The sequence below is a fragment of the Gossypium raimondii genome, chromosome 6, assembly GCF_025698545.1.
Source record: "Gossypium raimondii isolate GPD5lz chromosome 6, ASM2569854v1, whole genome shotgun sequence".
Taxonomy (NCBI): domain Eukaryota; kingdom Viridiplantae; phylum Streptophyta; class Magnoliopsida; order Malvales; family Malvaceae; genus Gossypium; species Gossypium raimondii.
Genome location: NC_068570.1, coordinates 21,156,359 through 21,172,666, shown reverse-complemented (window position 1 = coordinate 21,172,666; position 16,308 = coordinate 21,156,359). Strand labels below are relative to the sequence as shown.

Here is a 16,308-nt window from a genome sequence, read left to right as displayed (position 1 = left end):
TTCTCGAAGAATTGCCAGGATTGACTCCCGATCAAGAAGTGGAATCCGTGATTGAAATTCCTTCTGGTATGTCTCCAATATCGATCGCTCCGTGTCGAATAAAGCCAGCTGAGTTGAAAGAGCTTAAGGTACAACTGCAAGATTTACTGGACCGCGACTTTATAAGACCTAGTATCTCGCCCTAGGGAGCTCCAATTCTGTTTGTTAAAAAGAAAGATAGTTCGATGCGACTCTGTATAGATTACCAGCAATTGAATAAGTTGACGATCAAGAATCAATACCCCTTACCTCATATCGATGATTTATTTGATCAGTTGAAAAGAGCCTCGATCTTTTCTAAGATCGACCTAAGATCGGAATACTATCAATTGAAAATAAAGGATAGTGATATATCAAAAACAACATTTCGTACGTGTTACGGCCATTATGAATTTTTGGTGATGCCTTTCGGATTGGCTAACACTCCTGCAAAATTTATAGATCTCATGAACCGTATATTCCAGCCTTACCTGGATCAATTCTTGTGAAAGAAGCAACTTTATGGAAGCTCAGTAAATATGAATTATAGTTGTCTAAGGTTGTATTTTTAGGGCATGTGATTTCAAAAGAAGGGATCCATGTTGATCCAAAAAATATTGAAGCTATTTTACAATGGAAAACATCGAAAAATGTGTTAGAAAGTTAAACCGTTAAAGTTTTAGAAAGTTATCATTGTTTTTTTTCTTAAAGTTTAGGTATTAAATTGATAGATTTTAAGCTTAGAAGTGAAAAAGGACTAATTTGCGAAGTTAATTGATAGTTATGTACATTAGGGGCTAAACTACAAAACATGTAAAATTGGTTGTAGAATTAGGAAATAGGAAGTCCTTAATGGACTAAGGTGAAATTGGACTTCGGTTTTGAGTTTTAATTTAAAAGTTATGTCAATCTCAATTTTAGGGACTATGTAACGCCCCGAAATTTAGGCCTAGAAGTATTGGGCTTTGAGCAAGGGAACGGTTTGGAAACTATGTACAAAAGTATGTCTGCTTTAGTGGTTAAAGGTCCTGAGAGGAGTTGGAAAAGTCCTGGGTTCAAACCTGGGCTTTAGCAAAAATTTTGGTTTTAAGTGGATAAAACCCTGGATGCTTGGATGTAGGCATTTTAAATTATTGTGTTAAAAAAATGTCATAAGGAAGCATGTGGTCTAGTGGTTGTGGCGTCATTAAGGTTGCAAGGGAGCCTGGGTTTAAGTCTTGGCTCTTGCAATTTATTTTGGTTTTTCTTTTAAAGGAACCTGGACTTTGGCCTTTAGACCTTTTAGTTAATTGAAGACAAAATGTGATACAAAAGAGCTTGTGACAAGGAGGCAAATGGTGTGTTGAGCTATTGACGGGGGATTTGGTTCAAATATTTATTTTGCTAGCATGAGGCGGCATGAGTTTGAGGTGGTTTCGAACTCTGTTGGGTGAGAGTTTGAATGGGTCTTGGAGGTTGTGTTATGGAGGATATCAAGGAGGGGATATTTGGAGAGATTTGAGGAGAGAATATTGGGATTTGGGGAGGTTGTTGTTGTGGAGAGCTATATATATCCATCTCATTTGTTCCTTTTTCTGAATGGGGGGAGATAGGCGAGGCTTTCAATGTATTTGTCGCTTTCTCCAACCTGCATTGCTTCCATTCCTTACTAGTGGTGGTCGAGGTTGATAGACACTTTTCCTGGGAACCAAGGGTGCGATGATCATTGATTTGCGGAATAAGAGTGTTCGGCTCGAAGGGAATCTGCAAATTGCATCAGGTGTGTAAACTCCCCACTGTAACTGTAGAACGGCAAAAGCTGAAATACGGCGGGTGTGTAAACTCCCCAATGTAACTGTAGAACGGTAAAAGCCGAAATATGGCGTTTGGGACCACACGAGCGTGCGATCGCTCGTGTGGAAAGCCGAACCTGCGAATCATGGGCGATAGACTGTAGAGGCCATGAGTATTTTCATGGGCTTAAGTCGTAATAGGCCATGTGGGCCGAAATGGGCCGTACGGACTCAATAGGCTTGTAGGCCCCACATGGATAAAATCCACGATTGGTGGCAAATACTGGACCAGGCTATGTAGCTCGCATAGTCGTGACTACATTTGGGCTAATTGGGCCACACGAGCTTGTGGGCCTACTTGGGTCGAATATGAGCCTTAGGCCCATTTGTACCGTTATGACCATTTAGGTTATCTGTGTCACTCGAGGCTTTTGTAGGCTTTCAAAAAGGTTGTAAAATTACTAAAATACCTCGAAGGGTAAAATTACCGAAATACCTTCGACGGGTAAAATGATCGTAATGCCTCTGTAGGGTAAAATGACCATAATGCCCCTGTAGGGTAAAATGATAATAACGCCCCTATAGGGTAAAATGACCGTAACGCCCCTGTAGGGTAAAATGACCGTAATGCCCTGTAGGGTAAAATGACCGTAATGCCCTGTAGGGTAAAATTATCGTAATGCCACTATAAGGTAAAATGACCATAATGCCCTTGTAGGGTAAAATGACTATTTTACCCCTCGAGGTTAAATGATTGATTTGCCTGTAATGTAAATGAATGATTTTTCCGAGATGTAAATGACTGATTTGTCTGTGATTTAAATGACTTATTTATCTGTGATTTAAATGACTGATTTGTCTGTGATTTGTATGACTGATTCCGTGCATAGAATTCTGCATACACGACATACTGCATGGGGTGGGGATTTTGTTATGGAGGAAATATCAGATCTTGGTGGCTTTGCCACAATCATCATTATCGATGGCTTGGCCACATATATTATTCTTGGCGACTTTGCTACGATATCATTTGTTGGCGACTTTCTTTGCGATGCTATTGTTGGCTTTGTACCAATCATATTACCATTACTGATGGCTGTGTGCCGATCATATTACCATTACTGATGGTTGTGTGCCGATCATATTACTACTATTGAGGGCTTTGTACCGATCATACTACTATTACTGATGGCTGTGTGTTGATCATATTACTACTACTGATGGCTTTATGCTAATCATATTACTGTACTTATGGCTTGTAGCCATTCTGTTTATAACTTATAGTTATCCTGTTTACGGCTCTTAGCCATTCTGGTTACTGGCAGCTTTGTTGCGATACTGGTTAGTGCTGCAACCGATGCTACATAAGGAGTGTAGGGATGGGTGGGTCGATTTAATCCCCACAGGAGTGTAGGGTTGGTATAGGTATTTATGCATTGCATATACTGATTCTAATATTGAGATGGGCTTAGTCCCAGATATATGTGATATGTGCCATTTGATATAGGCTTAGACCCAGCTGAGGCTAATGGGGGCTAGGGCCCAATCGTCACCGTTACTATATTAGGCTAAGACCCACACTTTGTCATTATTCTTGTTAAAGGGCTCGAGCCTAGACGTGTTGTTTACATTTCTTGTTGTTTCTTTAATAAGGGGATTACACACTGAGTTTTCGTAAACTCACCCTATTTTTAACCTTTCAGGTAATCCCCAGCGTTAGACAGTTCGGAGCTGCAAGGGACTCGGAGGTGGCCACACAACCGCATCAGCTTTCGTTTTTAGCTTTTAATTTATAAGTAACTGAATTTGGGTATTTTTATGTACAAAGGCCTCTTTAAAGTTATAAACTTTAAATTAGGATTTTTATTTATTTAGTTTGATATAAACTGATAGTTGTAGAACAAGACGAGTATTCAAAAAGTAACTGTTTTCAAAGACACCAAGTTTTCGCAATAAATGAGATTTTGGAAAATTTATAATGTTTTAAAAGTGATTAGTTTTTAATGATGCACGCTTGGAAATGAACAACCCGTTTTGGAATCACCGTTTAATAACAAAATGATTAATTGATTTTAAAGATTTCAACAACAATTTTTACGCTAAACGCCTCAATGTGACACCGCCAGATTCGGCCATAACCCTTAGGTCGGGTTTGGGGTGTTACAGACTAAATTGAATAAAATACAAACTTTGTATAAAATATTGATTAATTTTGAAATTGTTTGAGTATTGATGAAATCGTATGTTTAGGTTAATTCATAACTAACATTGAAATCCCCAAAAGGGAAAGGAAAAGCTAAAACAATCGACGAATAGCTCGGAGTTTTTGGTAAGTATTTCTATAGTCTAATGCTTATGTAAATCTCGTATCTTTGTGTTACTTTACATCGTAAATTGTCTTATTGAATAATCGAGGATGAATTGAATTATATTGAGGTACATTGAGGTTAAATGTTGATACAAGGACTAAAGTGAATAAAGTAAAAATTATAGATATAACTCGATATCAACAATCTGCATGAGAAATTAGTTGAAGTCTTATTGAAGCATTTGTTAACTGCTAAATTTTGCTTTGTGAATTATAAATTGATTTGCATGAACGAATGAAAGGACGAATGATAGATTTGAATTGATAAACTATCAATGTCGGGCAATCTGAGGTGGTAAGCCATCGTGCCAGGCAAGCCAGGATAACAATGTTATATTATTAAACCATCATTGTTGGGTAACCCAGGGTGGTAAGCCATCTTCGTCGGGCAATCTAGGGTGGCAAGTCATCGTTATCGAGTAATCTGAGATGATAGTTCTATAACGATAAACCATTATTGTCAGGCAACTCAAGGTGGCAGGTTATCGTTGCTGGGCAATCCGGATGACAGAGTAAAGTAAGTTGAACATGAGCACGTGAATTCATAATATCGACTAAAGGGTAACTCAGTTTGAGATTTTGTAATTTATAAATGCATATCGAATGATGTTTTATGCTTGAGTTATAAGGAACAAGATGTTTAAATGACGATTCTATGTATTACAAATAATACCATCCCTAATAAAGAATGATATGGCACGTTTGTGGAACAGGATCGTAGCTTGTCTAAGTTGCGAATTTATCCTAGATCTCTAGACAAACTTAAATTGAAGCAAGAAACAACAAAAAAGATTAGTTGTCACAAAGGAGAGTCAAACGAAATTAAAACAAAAGAAATATGAATCGGTTGGTAAAGAGTCCAAAAGAGAAAGAATTAGGGTTTATTGGATGGAAAGAAACCATCTTTTGACCTCAAGAAAATGCCCCAACCAGATCTGGAAAAACAAAATACAAACAGATTTGTTAAAAGTGATTTTAAAGACAAAAGCAAACTGTTTTGTGCAAGAATGTTTGAAATAACAAGAAAAGATTAAAACTCCTAATTTTGATGTGTTTCTTGATGGAACAAGATAGGAGAACATCTTTCTTGAAGCAACTTTATCCTAAAACGAAAATAAAAAAACTCAACAAGCCAAAACAACAACAACTAACTTAAATAAGCAAGAAACGATAAATTAAGGATAAAAAAGAGAAGATGACGTCCTAAGAAGCCTTAGAAACATTAAGAATCCACAAATCCTTTCAATGGCTCTAATTCCTCCTCCAAGAAAAATATCTTCGCAAGAGAAAAGATTGAAGATGCTTCCCTCAACTTGAAAGATTGTTAAAACAGCTTCTAAAAGAAACTCAGGAGACATTCTTGAAGAAAAACTCAAAGAGAATTATTATTAACTCAAAAAAACATAAATCAATCATGTGTCTATAAGGGTGGACGTCCATGCTACTTATAGGCCTCCAAAATAAGTTTTCCTAACCCTAATGGAAAAACTAACATGACAACTCATCAAATAAAATAATAATAATTCTAAGTGTGAACTTTTAATGAAAATTCAGCCAAATGAATTAAATGGGCTCCTTGGGCTGAATTCTTACATGATGATCCACCTATTAAAATAAAACTGGACCTACAGTTTAAATATTTTATAATTTGGGCCACTTTGATAATTTGGTCTGATATTCAATTAAATTACTTTCCAAACTTCAAGATGGGCTTGTAGACATCTTAATGGGCCATTTTTTTAAGAACTTGGTCTTGTGATCTGTTTGCTCTTGAAATTGGCTCGTTCAAGCTCATGAAAGCCAATGTGCCTTGGCTATAAGATTCGGTTTCTTGGACCAAGATTTCCAAGATTTGAAATCTTAATTTTCTTGATTCTTGAAATTGTCCAAAACAACAAAATTGGATCAAGATTCAGTTTCTTGATTTTCTTGAAAACAAGAAAGTGAATCTCGATTTTTTTTTTCGATCGTGTTCGCATCTAAGGCCTTGGTAATGAAGTCTTGGATGGTCCCGTTCAATCTTGCTCGAATTTGCTTAGCCTTTGACCTCGTTATTGGGTTTTGAGGAAATTTGAGCCATTCACGTTCATGAGCATGATTTTTGGCCTTGAGACTTGCATCAATCCCCTCATACTATTTTGTTTTATAGAAATAATATTGAGTGATATACTCATCATATAGTTTATTTCTCGTATGTAGAATAGGGTCAAGTCCACATTCTCGGCATCCATTTCAGCATCACATCAAGATTCCCGACTCTATAAAGTTTGTGCCTCTTATTCTAGTTAGGATTGGCACATACCTAGTGATTCTTATAAGTGTTTTGTCTTGCAAATGATCTCAACTAATGGTGTTGTTAAGGAAATTTATTTTGAGTATAATGTGTATATGTTGTGATATGTATAGGTAAAATAAGCATACTCAAGTTATAATGTTTATAGTTTATTAAGGTGTGATGTATGGTGTTATTTATATTAATCAAAGCTATGAAATTGATGTTTTGGAAGGTGATATAGGTGTGCTTTGGTCATGTTACAATTGCTTAAAAACTATTCATTTGGTATTTTTTTTAGGTTGTTTTGTTGTTGCATTTGGTTGGTATGAAATGGCAGGTTTTGAATTTTTTTTTGTAGAAATAGTAAGTGACGTTGCGACGTCATTTGAACAGCGTCATGACAAGAGTTCCATGTCACAACGTTGTAAATTTGTCATTGGGACGAGGAACCCCATCATCATGACGAGAACAAAACAATTTGTCGCGTTGCAACGAAGGACACCCTTACATCACAACGTCAGTCTTGTAAGTTGAATACTTTATATTTTGATCCCCATTCGTTTTCGGCTTGGTTTTTGAGCTTCTGTAAGTTCATATAAGACTCGATAACTATTAAATGTGTGTAATGCTTGATTTTAGCTACTTATTTCATCATACTGATAGTTTGTGAATGTAGTTGCTTCGACAACAAATGTGGCACTAACTTAGACCCAGCGATCGATTCGGGATTAGGGTGTTACAATAATATTATAATTAATAAGCGAAAAGTTTGAATTTAATTATAAATTATTTGATCTCTAATTGTATATATCCAATAGGTCCCTCCGCAAGCTCGAAATAACCATAAATGAATTGCATGTAAAACCAATTAATAGAAATGAATGGAAACGATGAAGTAAGAGAAATAGATCACATGTATCACTATCCGCAATAAATGTGTTTTCTCGCTAATTACAATAAATGACTAAGAAAATAATTTAAGATTCTTTAAATTATTGTTTAATTAATTATAATTACATAGTTGAAGTTCAAAGATGAAATTAAATTAATTAGTCATTATGGATTTATTATAGTAAAGCTATTATGAATTTAACGAAATTAGAATTGGATTGAAAAATCATTTACTTGAGAAATTAATTTAGTTAATTTTATTAATTAAATTAATTGATTAAATATTCTTTATATTTGGAAATAGAAAATAGATATTGGTTTGGAATAAATTATAAAATGTTGAGTTTAAAAGTTTAAGAAGTGCACATAATTGAACCCAATACATAAGAGGCCCAATTAGCTCTCATATGTATATGAGGGGTCATACCCTAGTAGAAAATACAAGGGTGTTGCCACCCCTTACTCTAGTTAGACTAGGAATGTATTTTCTATTTAAATAAAATTATTTTGTCAGTACTTATTCAACCTAAACTCTTGTACTTCTCCCTATAAGTAGTGGTGATTTATTTACAAAGAATAAATTCTAAATTCTGAGAATTATGAGTTTTACCGGTTTATAGAGGGAACTTACGTTCCTACTAAAAGTAAGTATATTTTTTTTCTTTTCTGTGATTCAGTTTGTGTTGCTCGAGCTCACACTTGACGTAATTCGAGGTTTGACAATAGCATAGAAGGTTGTTTGGTTGAAAGCCAAGATTGACTTAAGTCTGCCTCGTACAAAGCACGGGTACAATTTTGGTTTAGGTTTATTGCTATAAATATCACAGCAACTTGGTTTTAAGAAAAATTTTAAACTTCTGTTGTCACTAAATAATTGTTTTCTTAACCGGATTTTTCGAACAATACCATGTTCATTACAAAATTTATCAAAGCCAAGGTTTTCAAATTATTTACCATGACCACTTCTTACACTTGAAATTGAATATCTCACTTGATTTTGAATCATTTTAAAAAATGTGACAAATTTTTCTAAAGCATCTTTTGAAAAAAAAAAGAAAGTCCAAGTATACCTAGAGTAATCATCAACAATAACAAATACATATTGTTTATCACCTAAGCTCATTGTCCTAGTTGGTCCAAAAATATCAAAGTGAATCAATTGAAGTACTCTAGACGTGGAGACTATATTTTTAAGCTTGAATGAAACTCTCCTATGTTTACATGTTGCACATGCATTACACACTTTATCAAATTCAATAGACATTTTAGGCAAACCAACAACAAGATCATTTTTAAAAAGCTTAGAAATGACACTCATACTAGCATGCCCTAACCTTCTATGCCATAACCAGCAAGCACTCTCATTACTAGCCATGAAACAAATATTTCAAGAATTCAAATCATACAAATGCACCATAAAAATATTACCTATCCTATGACCTACAAAAAGAGTCTTATTATTTACAACATTTACAACCTTGCACCCATTGGATTCAAATATCACTTTGAATCTCTTTTCACAAAGTTAACTAATACTAAAGAGGTTATACTTAAGACCATTGACATAAAGCACATTTTTAATAATAGTGAACGAATTTATACCTATAGAGCCAATACATTCTATTTGACCTTTAGAGTTGTCACCAAATGTCACATTTCCTCCACTTTTTAACATTAACTCTATAAGTTGGATTTTTTCATTTATCATATACCTTGAGCATCCACTATCAAGCTTCTTTGAGTTGTTTGCCTTAAAGCAATGCTCTTTCTCCTTAAGCTAATCAAGAGCCATGAGACATAGGTTGGCAACTTTATGTTCCTCATCACTATTGGAAGAGTCGTTATTGCTCCAAGTTTCAATCATAGCTTTCTTATTTTGTTTTGATGTCCCCTTCTTCTTCCATTAAGGGCATTCAAATTTAATATGACTTGACTTTTCGCATTCATAACAAATAATAGTCATTTTTTTCTTGTTTGATTCCCTCCCGATGATGTCTCTCCTTGGAGGTCTTTTGACCTTATTGAACTTCTTGAATTTTCTTGCAAACATGGCCATCTCCTCATCATCATCTTCATCATTGCTAGAGCCATTCTCCTTTTCATAATAGTAAACTTGAAAGCAACCCCTACTTTCTTTGGAGCTTCATTGGTCTCTTAATCATTGTAATTGATATTTATTTCATATGTCAATAGAGACCTCATTAAGAGAAAGAGTGTCAAGGTCCTTTGACTCATCTATGGTAGTCACTTTAGCTTCCCATGATTTTTAGAGGCTATTCAACATCTTCTTTACCATCTCCTTGTTGGCATAAGTCTTCCCAAGTTCCATGAGGCCATTTATGATATTGGTGAAGTGGTCGGGCATCTACTTGATTCATTTAGTTTTACCTTGAAGATTTCATAATCCAAGGTGAGGAGGCTAATCTTAGACTCATTGACTCTACTTGTACCTTCAAGAGTGACTTCAATTTTATCCTATATCTTTTTGCCATTATCACATAAGGAGATTCTATTGTATTCGTTGGGACCAAGGGAAAAAAAATAGGTGTGTATAGCTTTGGCATTCAATTACACCATCTTGATATCAACTTCATCCCATTCGTCTTCTTCTTTGGAAACTATGACACCGTCAACTCTTTTCTTAGGAATAAATGGTGAATTTGTGATCACCCTCCATACTTCATAATTATTTGCTTGGATGAACAACTTCATTCTTGTTCTCCAATAAAAGCAGTTAGTGTCATTGAATAGAGGAGGCCTCATGGTGGAATGACCTTCTCCCAACATTGTTGAATTTTTCTCTACTGCCAGGAGATAAACTTTTTGATTTGTGGCTTCCATCTTGAGCTTCTTGTGGATCTTTTCTCTTGGTAGTGATATCATATTTTGAGTTCAGGTTTTGATACCAATTTTTAAGCTTAATATACACCAAAAGGGGGTGAATTGGTGTTTTAAAAATTTGTAAGAAAGATGGCAATAAAAAACAACATAAGAAATTTATAATGGTTCAACCTCAATTGTCTACCTCCACTACCTTAGCTTACCACAACTAAAGATTTTCCAAATTCACTAATTGAAACCTTTTTAGGATTAGGTTTAACTTTTACCATCACTATCTTTTCAATAGGCAAGATAAAGCCACTTCCCTTGAGGCTTTTTACCCAAAACTTATAGTAAACCTTCACAAAATTGAGAAATAAGATTGAGAATGAATTTTCACCTCTAGAAAGTAGATATACAATAATTAAGCTCTCTCACAATACAAGACAACACTTGGAAGAATGAATTACAATTAAACTCGCAAGTGCGTACAAGTGAAAATAAGAATAATAAAGAAAATTGATTGGATTTTTGTTCTTCATTTTTGGATGTTTGGAGTCATTGTAGGGAGTTCTAGCCATTGAGAGCATTTATTTTACATATTTAATGCAGCCTGAAGGTATATGTCTCGAGACATAGAACCATTGTCTCAAGATACAACAAGGTATGTCTCAAGACAAAATCACCATTGTCTCAAGACATGGCTCCTTTGAAACAGGCCCTTAGCTTCGATTTTTTTGTCTTGAGGCAAGTCTTGTTGTCTTGAGACAAAACTCAAATTGTCTCAAGACAATGCTCCTCGGGAAAAAATTTTGCATTCCATGTAGTGTATCTTGAAACTAAGAAAACATAATTTCAAGGCTTAGAAACATTTTAAAGGACTTAGGGGTGCTCAAAAACTTTTGTAAAAAATTGAACTCATTTAGAAACTTTAATTTTGAGTTTGTAACGCTCAAAAATAAATTTAATTGTGACCAAAGTAATATGTGCAAGGGAATTTAGAATTAATTTTGCTATATTAAAACATTTAGAAATCAAAACTAACCGTGTCAATTGGGTCAGCGGGTGTTCATGTGTTTCTTTAATTTTAGTTTTAAATATTACAAATAGATAAATATCAAATTTATATGTAAACTTTGATTCAATGAGTAATTTGATAAATAAATTTTCATTTGATATAAAATTTAAATTGTGGTTAATACGCGTACATGAATCTTGATTTTGATTCAATTATATATATTTTAAAAAAAGAATATGTACATTTATTAAATTAATATAATTATTTATATATGCAATATATCAATGTAAATTTGTACTAATTCAATAATGTTGTTTGTGATTATGAAAATCAAATCAAAATTTAATGTATAAAAATTTAAATATAACATTATATATAGATATGGAGTATTAACGTGTTAATTTAAATCTCACATCACCATTAATGTATTACCATATTTTAATTTTAGTTTTAAGTTTTTCAAGTCGAGACTCCTTTCAAAACACCCTCTAACCTCTGATTGAATAACATTAGATGTCAAAGGATAACCATAAACGGATTAAAAAAGCTCCACAAACAAATTTAAAATATCGTCAACATCTTTTATTCTAAAAGCACCTAATGACATCCCTTTGAAAAATGTCTAACAAAGAAAATGAAAAAAAGATTAATATCTAGGGGAAGGCTCGTGCAAGAATGATGATTTCTTTAATCTGGTCTAATTCTGGTTTTACTCACTCTATTATGCTGAATTTTATTATTTAATCCTTCTACCTTAAGTTGTCATAATTGAATCACTACTTCATAACACCATTAGTTGATGACATGAACAAAAATTAGCTTTAATAGAGAAAAAGAGAAAGAAAACTGTATTTTACTGAATGCAGAATGTATAAAATGATCTCAGGATAACAAAATTGTAGGGGTTTATCATGCACAGAAAAAAAACAAAGTTTCAGCAAAATTCGGTTTAATCAGTTAAATGAGCCAGCTCCATGGTTACTGGTTAGGGTTCTTGCAAGGTCCTGCAGACAGATGAATAAAAATGAATTTGTCGTTTCCTTTTAATGTAAGAGACACAGAGGGAGAGATCATTTACCTTATAAAATCAGCAAACTGCAAGAAACACAAAAAGATGCCAACTCTAGCCATGCTTTTGTCTCATCCATTCGACGAAATTGTCAAGAATCAACGGCCAAGCTAGGGCTGAATCATAATTTCCAAGATCTGGAAAACTAATCTGTGCTAGCAAGGAATCACAGTTATCAGAGATGCCACAAATTGCATGAAGGGGGAAAAAAAGGCAAACAGATACTTTTTCCTCACGTATCATGCATAGCTCCATTCTATCGATCCGATTATATAGATTAGCATATTTGTGAATCATTACCAAACAAATATAGTATGAACATTTTCTTTTCAAATAGGCTTACCTCTTGGCAAAAACGGAGAAAATTTATCCACTGGTCCAAGTTTATTACTTTGTAATCACTCTGGACCTACAAGCAAATCAAGTCCAAGTATAACAAACATGTCATTGAACGAGTGTTCTGATAATTTGGAATGGCATCTGATCTGCATATATTTTCTAAAGATGAAAGAAATGACGGTCAAACCTTTAAATACTCGACTAGTACATCAACCTTAGGACGAAATTGGGCTCCCAGAACAAGATTCAACAATTCACAGATGCTGTCAATGTCCAAGCTCTTTTGCTTCTCCTCTGAGGCAGTTGATCAATGTCAATTTTTTGTTAAAAGAACAAATTGCTAGACAAGAGAAGCTGGCATAGTGAAAAAGAAAGGTTGTTTTCATTCAATTAAAGGGAAAACCTGTTAGGCAGTATCGAAATGCATAGGTATAGAAATCCTCATAGTTCGTTGGCTTCCCCACCTTCAAATTTTCAGATGAAGAAAAAGCTAAATTCAGCACTACCACTTAATTTCTCACTTGTCAACCAGAATATATAACTTTACAATGGTAGCAATAACTGCTGCAACAGATACAAGTATGGAAGTACCTCAATCTCCAGTTCGCAAAGTGCCTTTTTCAGTTTGCTAAGTGAATCGACCCCCAATGCTTTCATGCCAGTTCGCCACTCATCCTGATTCAGTGCAAGAGAAGAAAAAAGGCAGTCATTCTTCTAATGTCAGTTAAGATGTTCTATTATAGCATCCATCAAATAGAGCACGCTATGTAAGTTGCACTTCTAATGACCTGGGTGAAATAGCCCTGCTTTCCAGCTTTTAATTTCCTGAGATATGCAGCAGAACACATAATGTTAGAAGAAACTCAGACCAAATTTCGGGTCCAGTCTTAAATCCATAGAATATAACATACCAAGCAAGCATCAATATCCTCACATCAGTGTAGTCCACTCCTAGATCTGAACAGAGTGCTTCAATACCATCTGGACTGCTCAAGCAAACAAAGAGTATCAGTGTGTGTACATGCAACTATTTAAAGAAAATCTCTCCTTGTGCATCCATTTAGGCCTATATTAACTTGTTCAGATAAAAAAATGTTTGAGAGTGAGTGTGTGTGTGTGTGTGTGTAAAGATGATTCGTGACCTTTTCAATGATTTATGTTCAAATCACAACTTAAAACAAAAACGTAATGAAATGTAACACCTTTCAGAATCATAAGGAAATGACAACACTTACTGACATTGAAAAATGACAACAACTTGGATAAATATAATGAATTTATTCGGCTCATTCTTCTTTTTTATCTAAGGAAAAAGATTGTTATAGCTAGAGCATAAACATGACCCCACTTCAGTGGCTCTACAAATAAAAAGGAATGGGGGCAGAATATACTTACTCAATCACGCCTAATGAACTATTGGCATATGAATTGAACAAACGATCTATTTTCTCCATCCCCTTTGTTTTAGCTTTACTTGAGACTGAGAAAAGAAATAGCATTATCTAGTTAGAATACCAGCCACTCCATCAAAACACCGCAAAAAGTTTGTTAAATAAACAGAAGCATATTTAATAAACAATTCTTTCAGCCTTCATAAAATAACAAGAATCATTATTTTATCTATTTAACCAACATTCAATACAGAATGCAACACTACAGAACGCCAATTCCAATACTTTTCAGGCATAAACATCAAGCAATCGATTCTCCACCTAAGTTTTTTTTGTGTGTGAAATCAATGTGTCATCCATATCCATTTTACCGTCCACAGAGACTAATCTTTCGAGATTTGTAGTTACCCTCTCAATAATGTTATCTCCAAAGAGAATAATGTGCCTTACTGTTACATCTGGTACTTATCGGTCAAAATTATCAATATCATAGAATCAACATTGCCAGGCTGGTACTTCAGTGAGACCACATACTCTAATCCAGACCACCAATTAAGGGAACAACATAAGGAAAATAACATGTGGCCATTATATTCCGGGTTTTCTAATATATCAAAAATATTTATTTATTATTGTGTATCAAACACGAAATTATATACCAAAGTATACCACCTAAAAAAGTTGAGCTTCAGCTTTGCAATAAAAGTACTATGAAGGCCCCTATAGTAGGTGTCAGATTGCATTTTACCCCACCTCAAAAAATGGGCAAATTAGTACGTTAAATCTAAAGAACAAATTGATCCTTCTGATAAAAATTCCATTCATTTTTACCCTTAAAAACAGATGAAATTTCTGTTTTACTCTTTGATTTAATGTACAGAGATTAACTTCCCTATTTTTTTAATTTACCCATTTTTTGAGTAAAAGCGGCAGAATATAATCTATTTCTTAGTATAAGGAGCTTCATGATACTTTTACTATGCTTCAACCTTCTAATATAATTTGGTAAATAATTTTGTGCTACCAACAACTACCACTGTTAGGTTGAGTAATAAGATAACAATATGAGAGTTTGCTCCTGTTTAGGGCCTATCCAACTCGACTCTAGATTTAATTCGACTCAATAGGGCTTGCTCCTATTTAGGGCCTATCCAGCTCGACTCTAGATTTAATTAGACTCAATGTAGCTATCATGAAGGGAGGTGTTACACCGAAAAAAAAACAAATTGAGTTGGATACATAATAAATAAAAAATTAATTTCATATTTTCTTTATAAAAAATCCTTTATATCCTAAATATTAAAAGCTAGGTCCTTTTTAATGTTTCAATCTATGCCTTCTCAACTCCTTAGTCCTTACATAACTTTCAGGTTCCATGCTAAATAGACCCCTTTTTTTTTTATGTAAGAGTCTCTTAAATTTAAGTGAAGCAGAAATATACTGCAAATTACATTCAGCTACAAAACCCAGAAACTATAATCAATAACCAATTCATTCCAAGATAATAATAATCAATTTACATTACGTTCTACGAAGTTTCTTTGTTGCAAGGTTCCTTCTTTTGTTTTTAGGTATCGTTAAAAATGTAATAACGTACGAATTTTAAATTATATAATCCCAATTCCCGCGGTTCCTGAGAAACTAATCCGAACAGAATAAATTATATATCGCAATTATATACCCGCTAATTACAGTGAAGAACTTTTCATCAGAAATAAATTAATGGGGGTTACTCTAATTAATCAATAAAAAAAATATTTCCTTAACCCTTTTTCCCGCGTTTTCTCGCGTACCAAACATAGCAAAATCTCCTCTCTCTCTCTCTCTCTCTCTCTTTTCTAAAACGATGGAAAAAGAAAATAAGAAAAGGGCAAAGGAGAAGGTACCAGAACGGCCGTCGGATGATGTGACGGTTGAGGAGTTGGGTGGGGCCGATTTTCGCTTAGATGCGCGAGGTGGCATCGCGTCAATGCGGAGGAGAAACAATCACAGCCGCTTGATTTGATGACCAATTTGAATTTTGACCAAGTTTGAAAAAACCAAGAACCCTAGATCCCAATAATATTTACAAAGGAGATAAATGAATTAGTATTTGAGATAGAAGAAAAAGAGAGGAGTTTTTGAGGAAACGTATATTTTCGTTTTATATATAAAAGGAGAAAGAGACTGCGAGAAGAGTGTGTGAATGTCACAGGGAAAGAAGGTTTTTTCTTTTTTGGTCTAATTTTGTCTTTAGTCCCTATACTTTTAAAATGTTTTATATTTAGTCCATTTTGGATATAATTTTAATTATTCGAAATGAATTATACTTTTTATAACTTAATTTGGATACAATTTAAGTATAAGC

At 34.2% G+C, this 16,308-nt stretch overlaps 1 protein-coding gene across 1 annotated transcript; it reads right to left on the bottom strand.

Annotated features, from left to right (window-relative positions):
- Positions 1–11,999: 11,999 nt before the first annotated feature.
- Positions 12,000–16,088, bottom strand: LOC105774607 (uncharacterized). Its single transcript, XM_012597153.2, has 10 exons — positions 15,848–16,088; positions 13,966–14,050; positions 13,482–13,556; positions 13,359–13,395; positions 13,162–13,245; positions 12,974–13,034; positions 12,758–12,864; positions 12,575–12,640; positions 12,241–12,381; positions 12,000–12,166 (listed from the first exon to the last, which is right to left on the bottom strand). The coding sequence occupies exons 1-9, from the start codon at positions 15,921–15,923 to the stop codon at positions 12,286–12,288; spliced, it is 687 nt and encodes a 228-aa protein (XP_012452607.1). The 5' UTR covers positions 15,924–16,088; the 3' UTR covers positions 12,000–12,166; positions 12,241–12,285.
- Between the last annotated feature and the right edge of the window lie 220 nt (positions 16,089–16,308).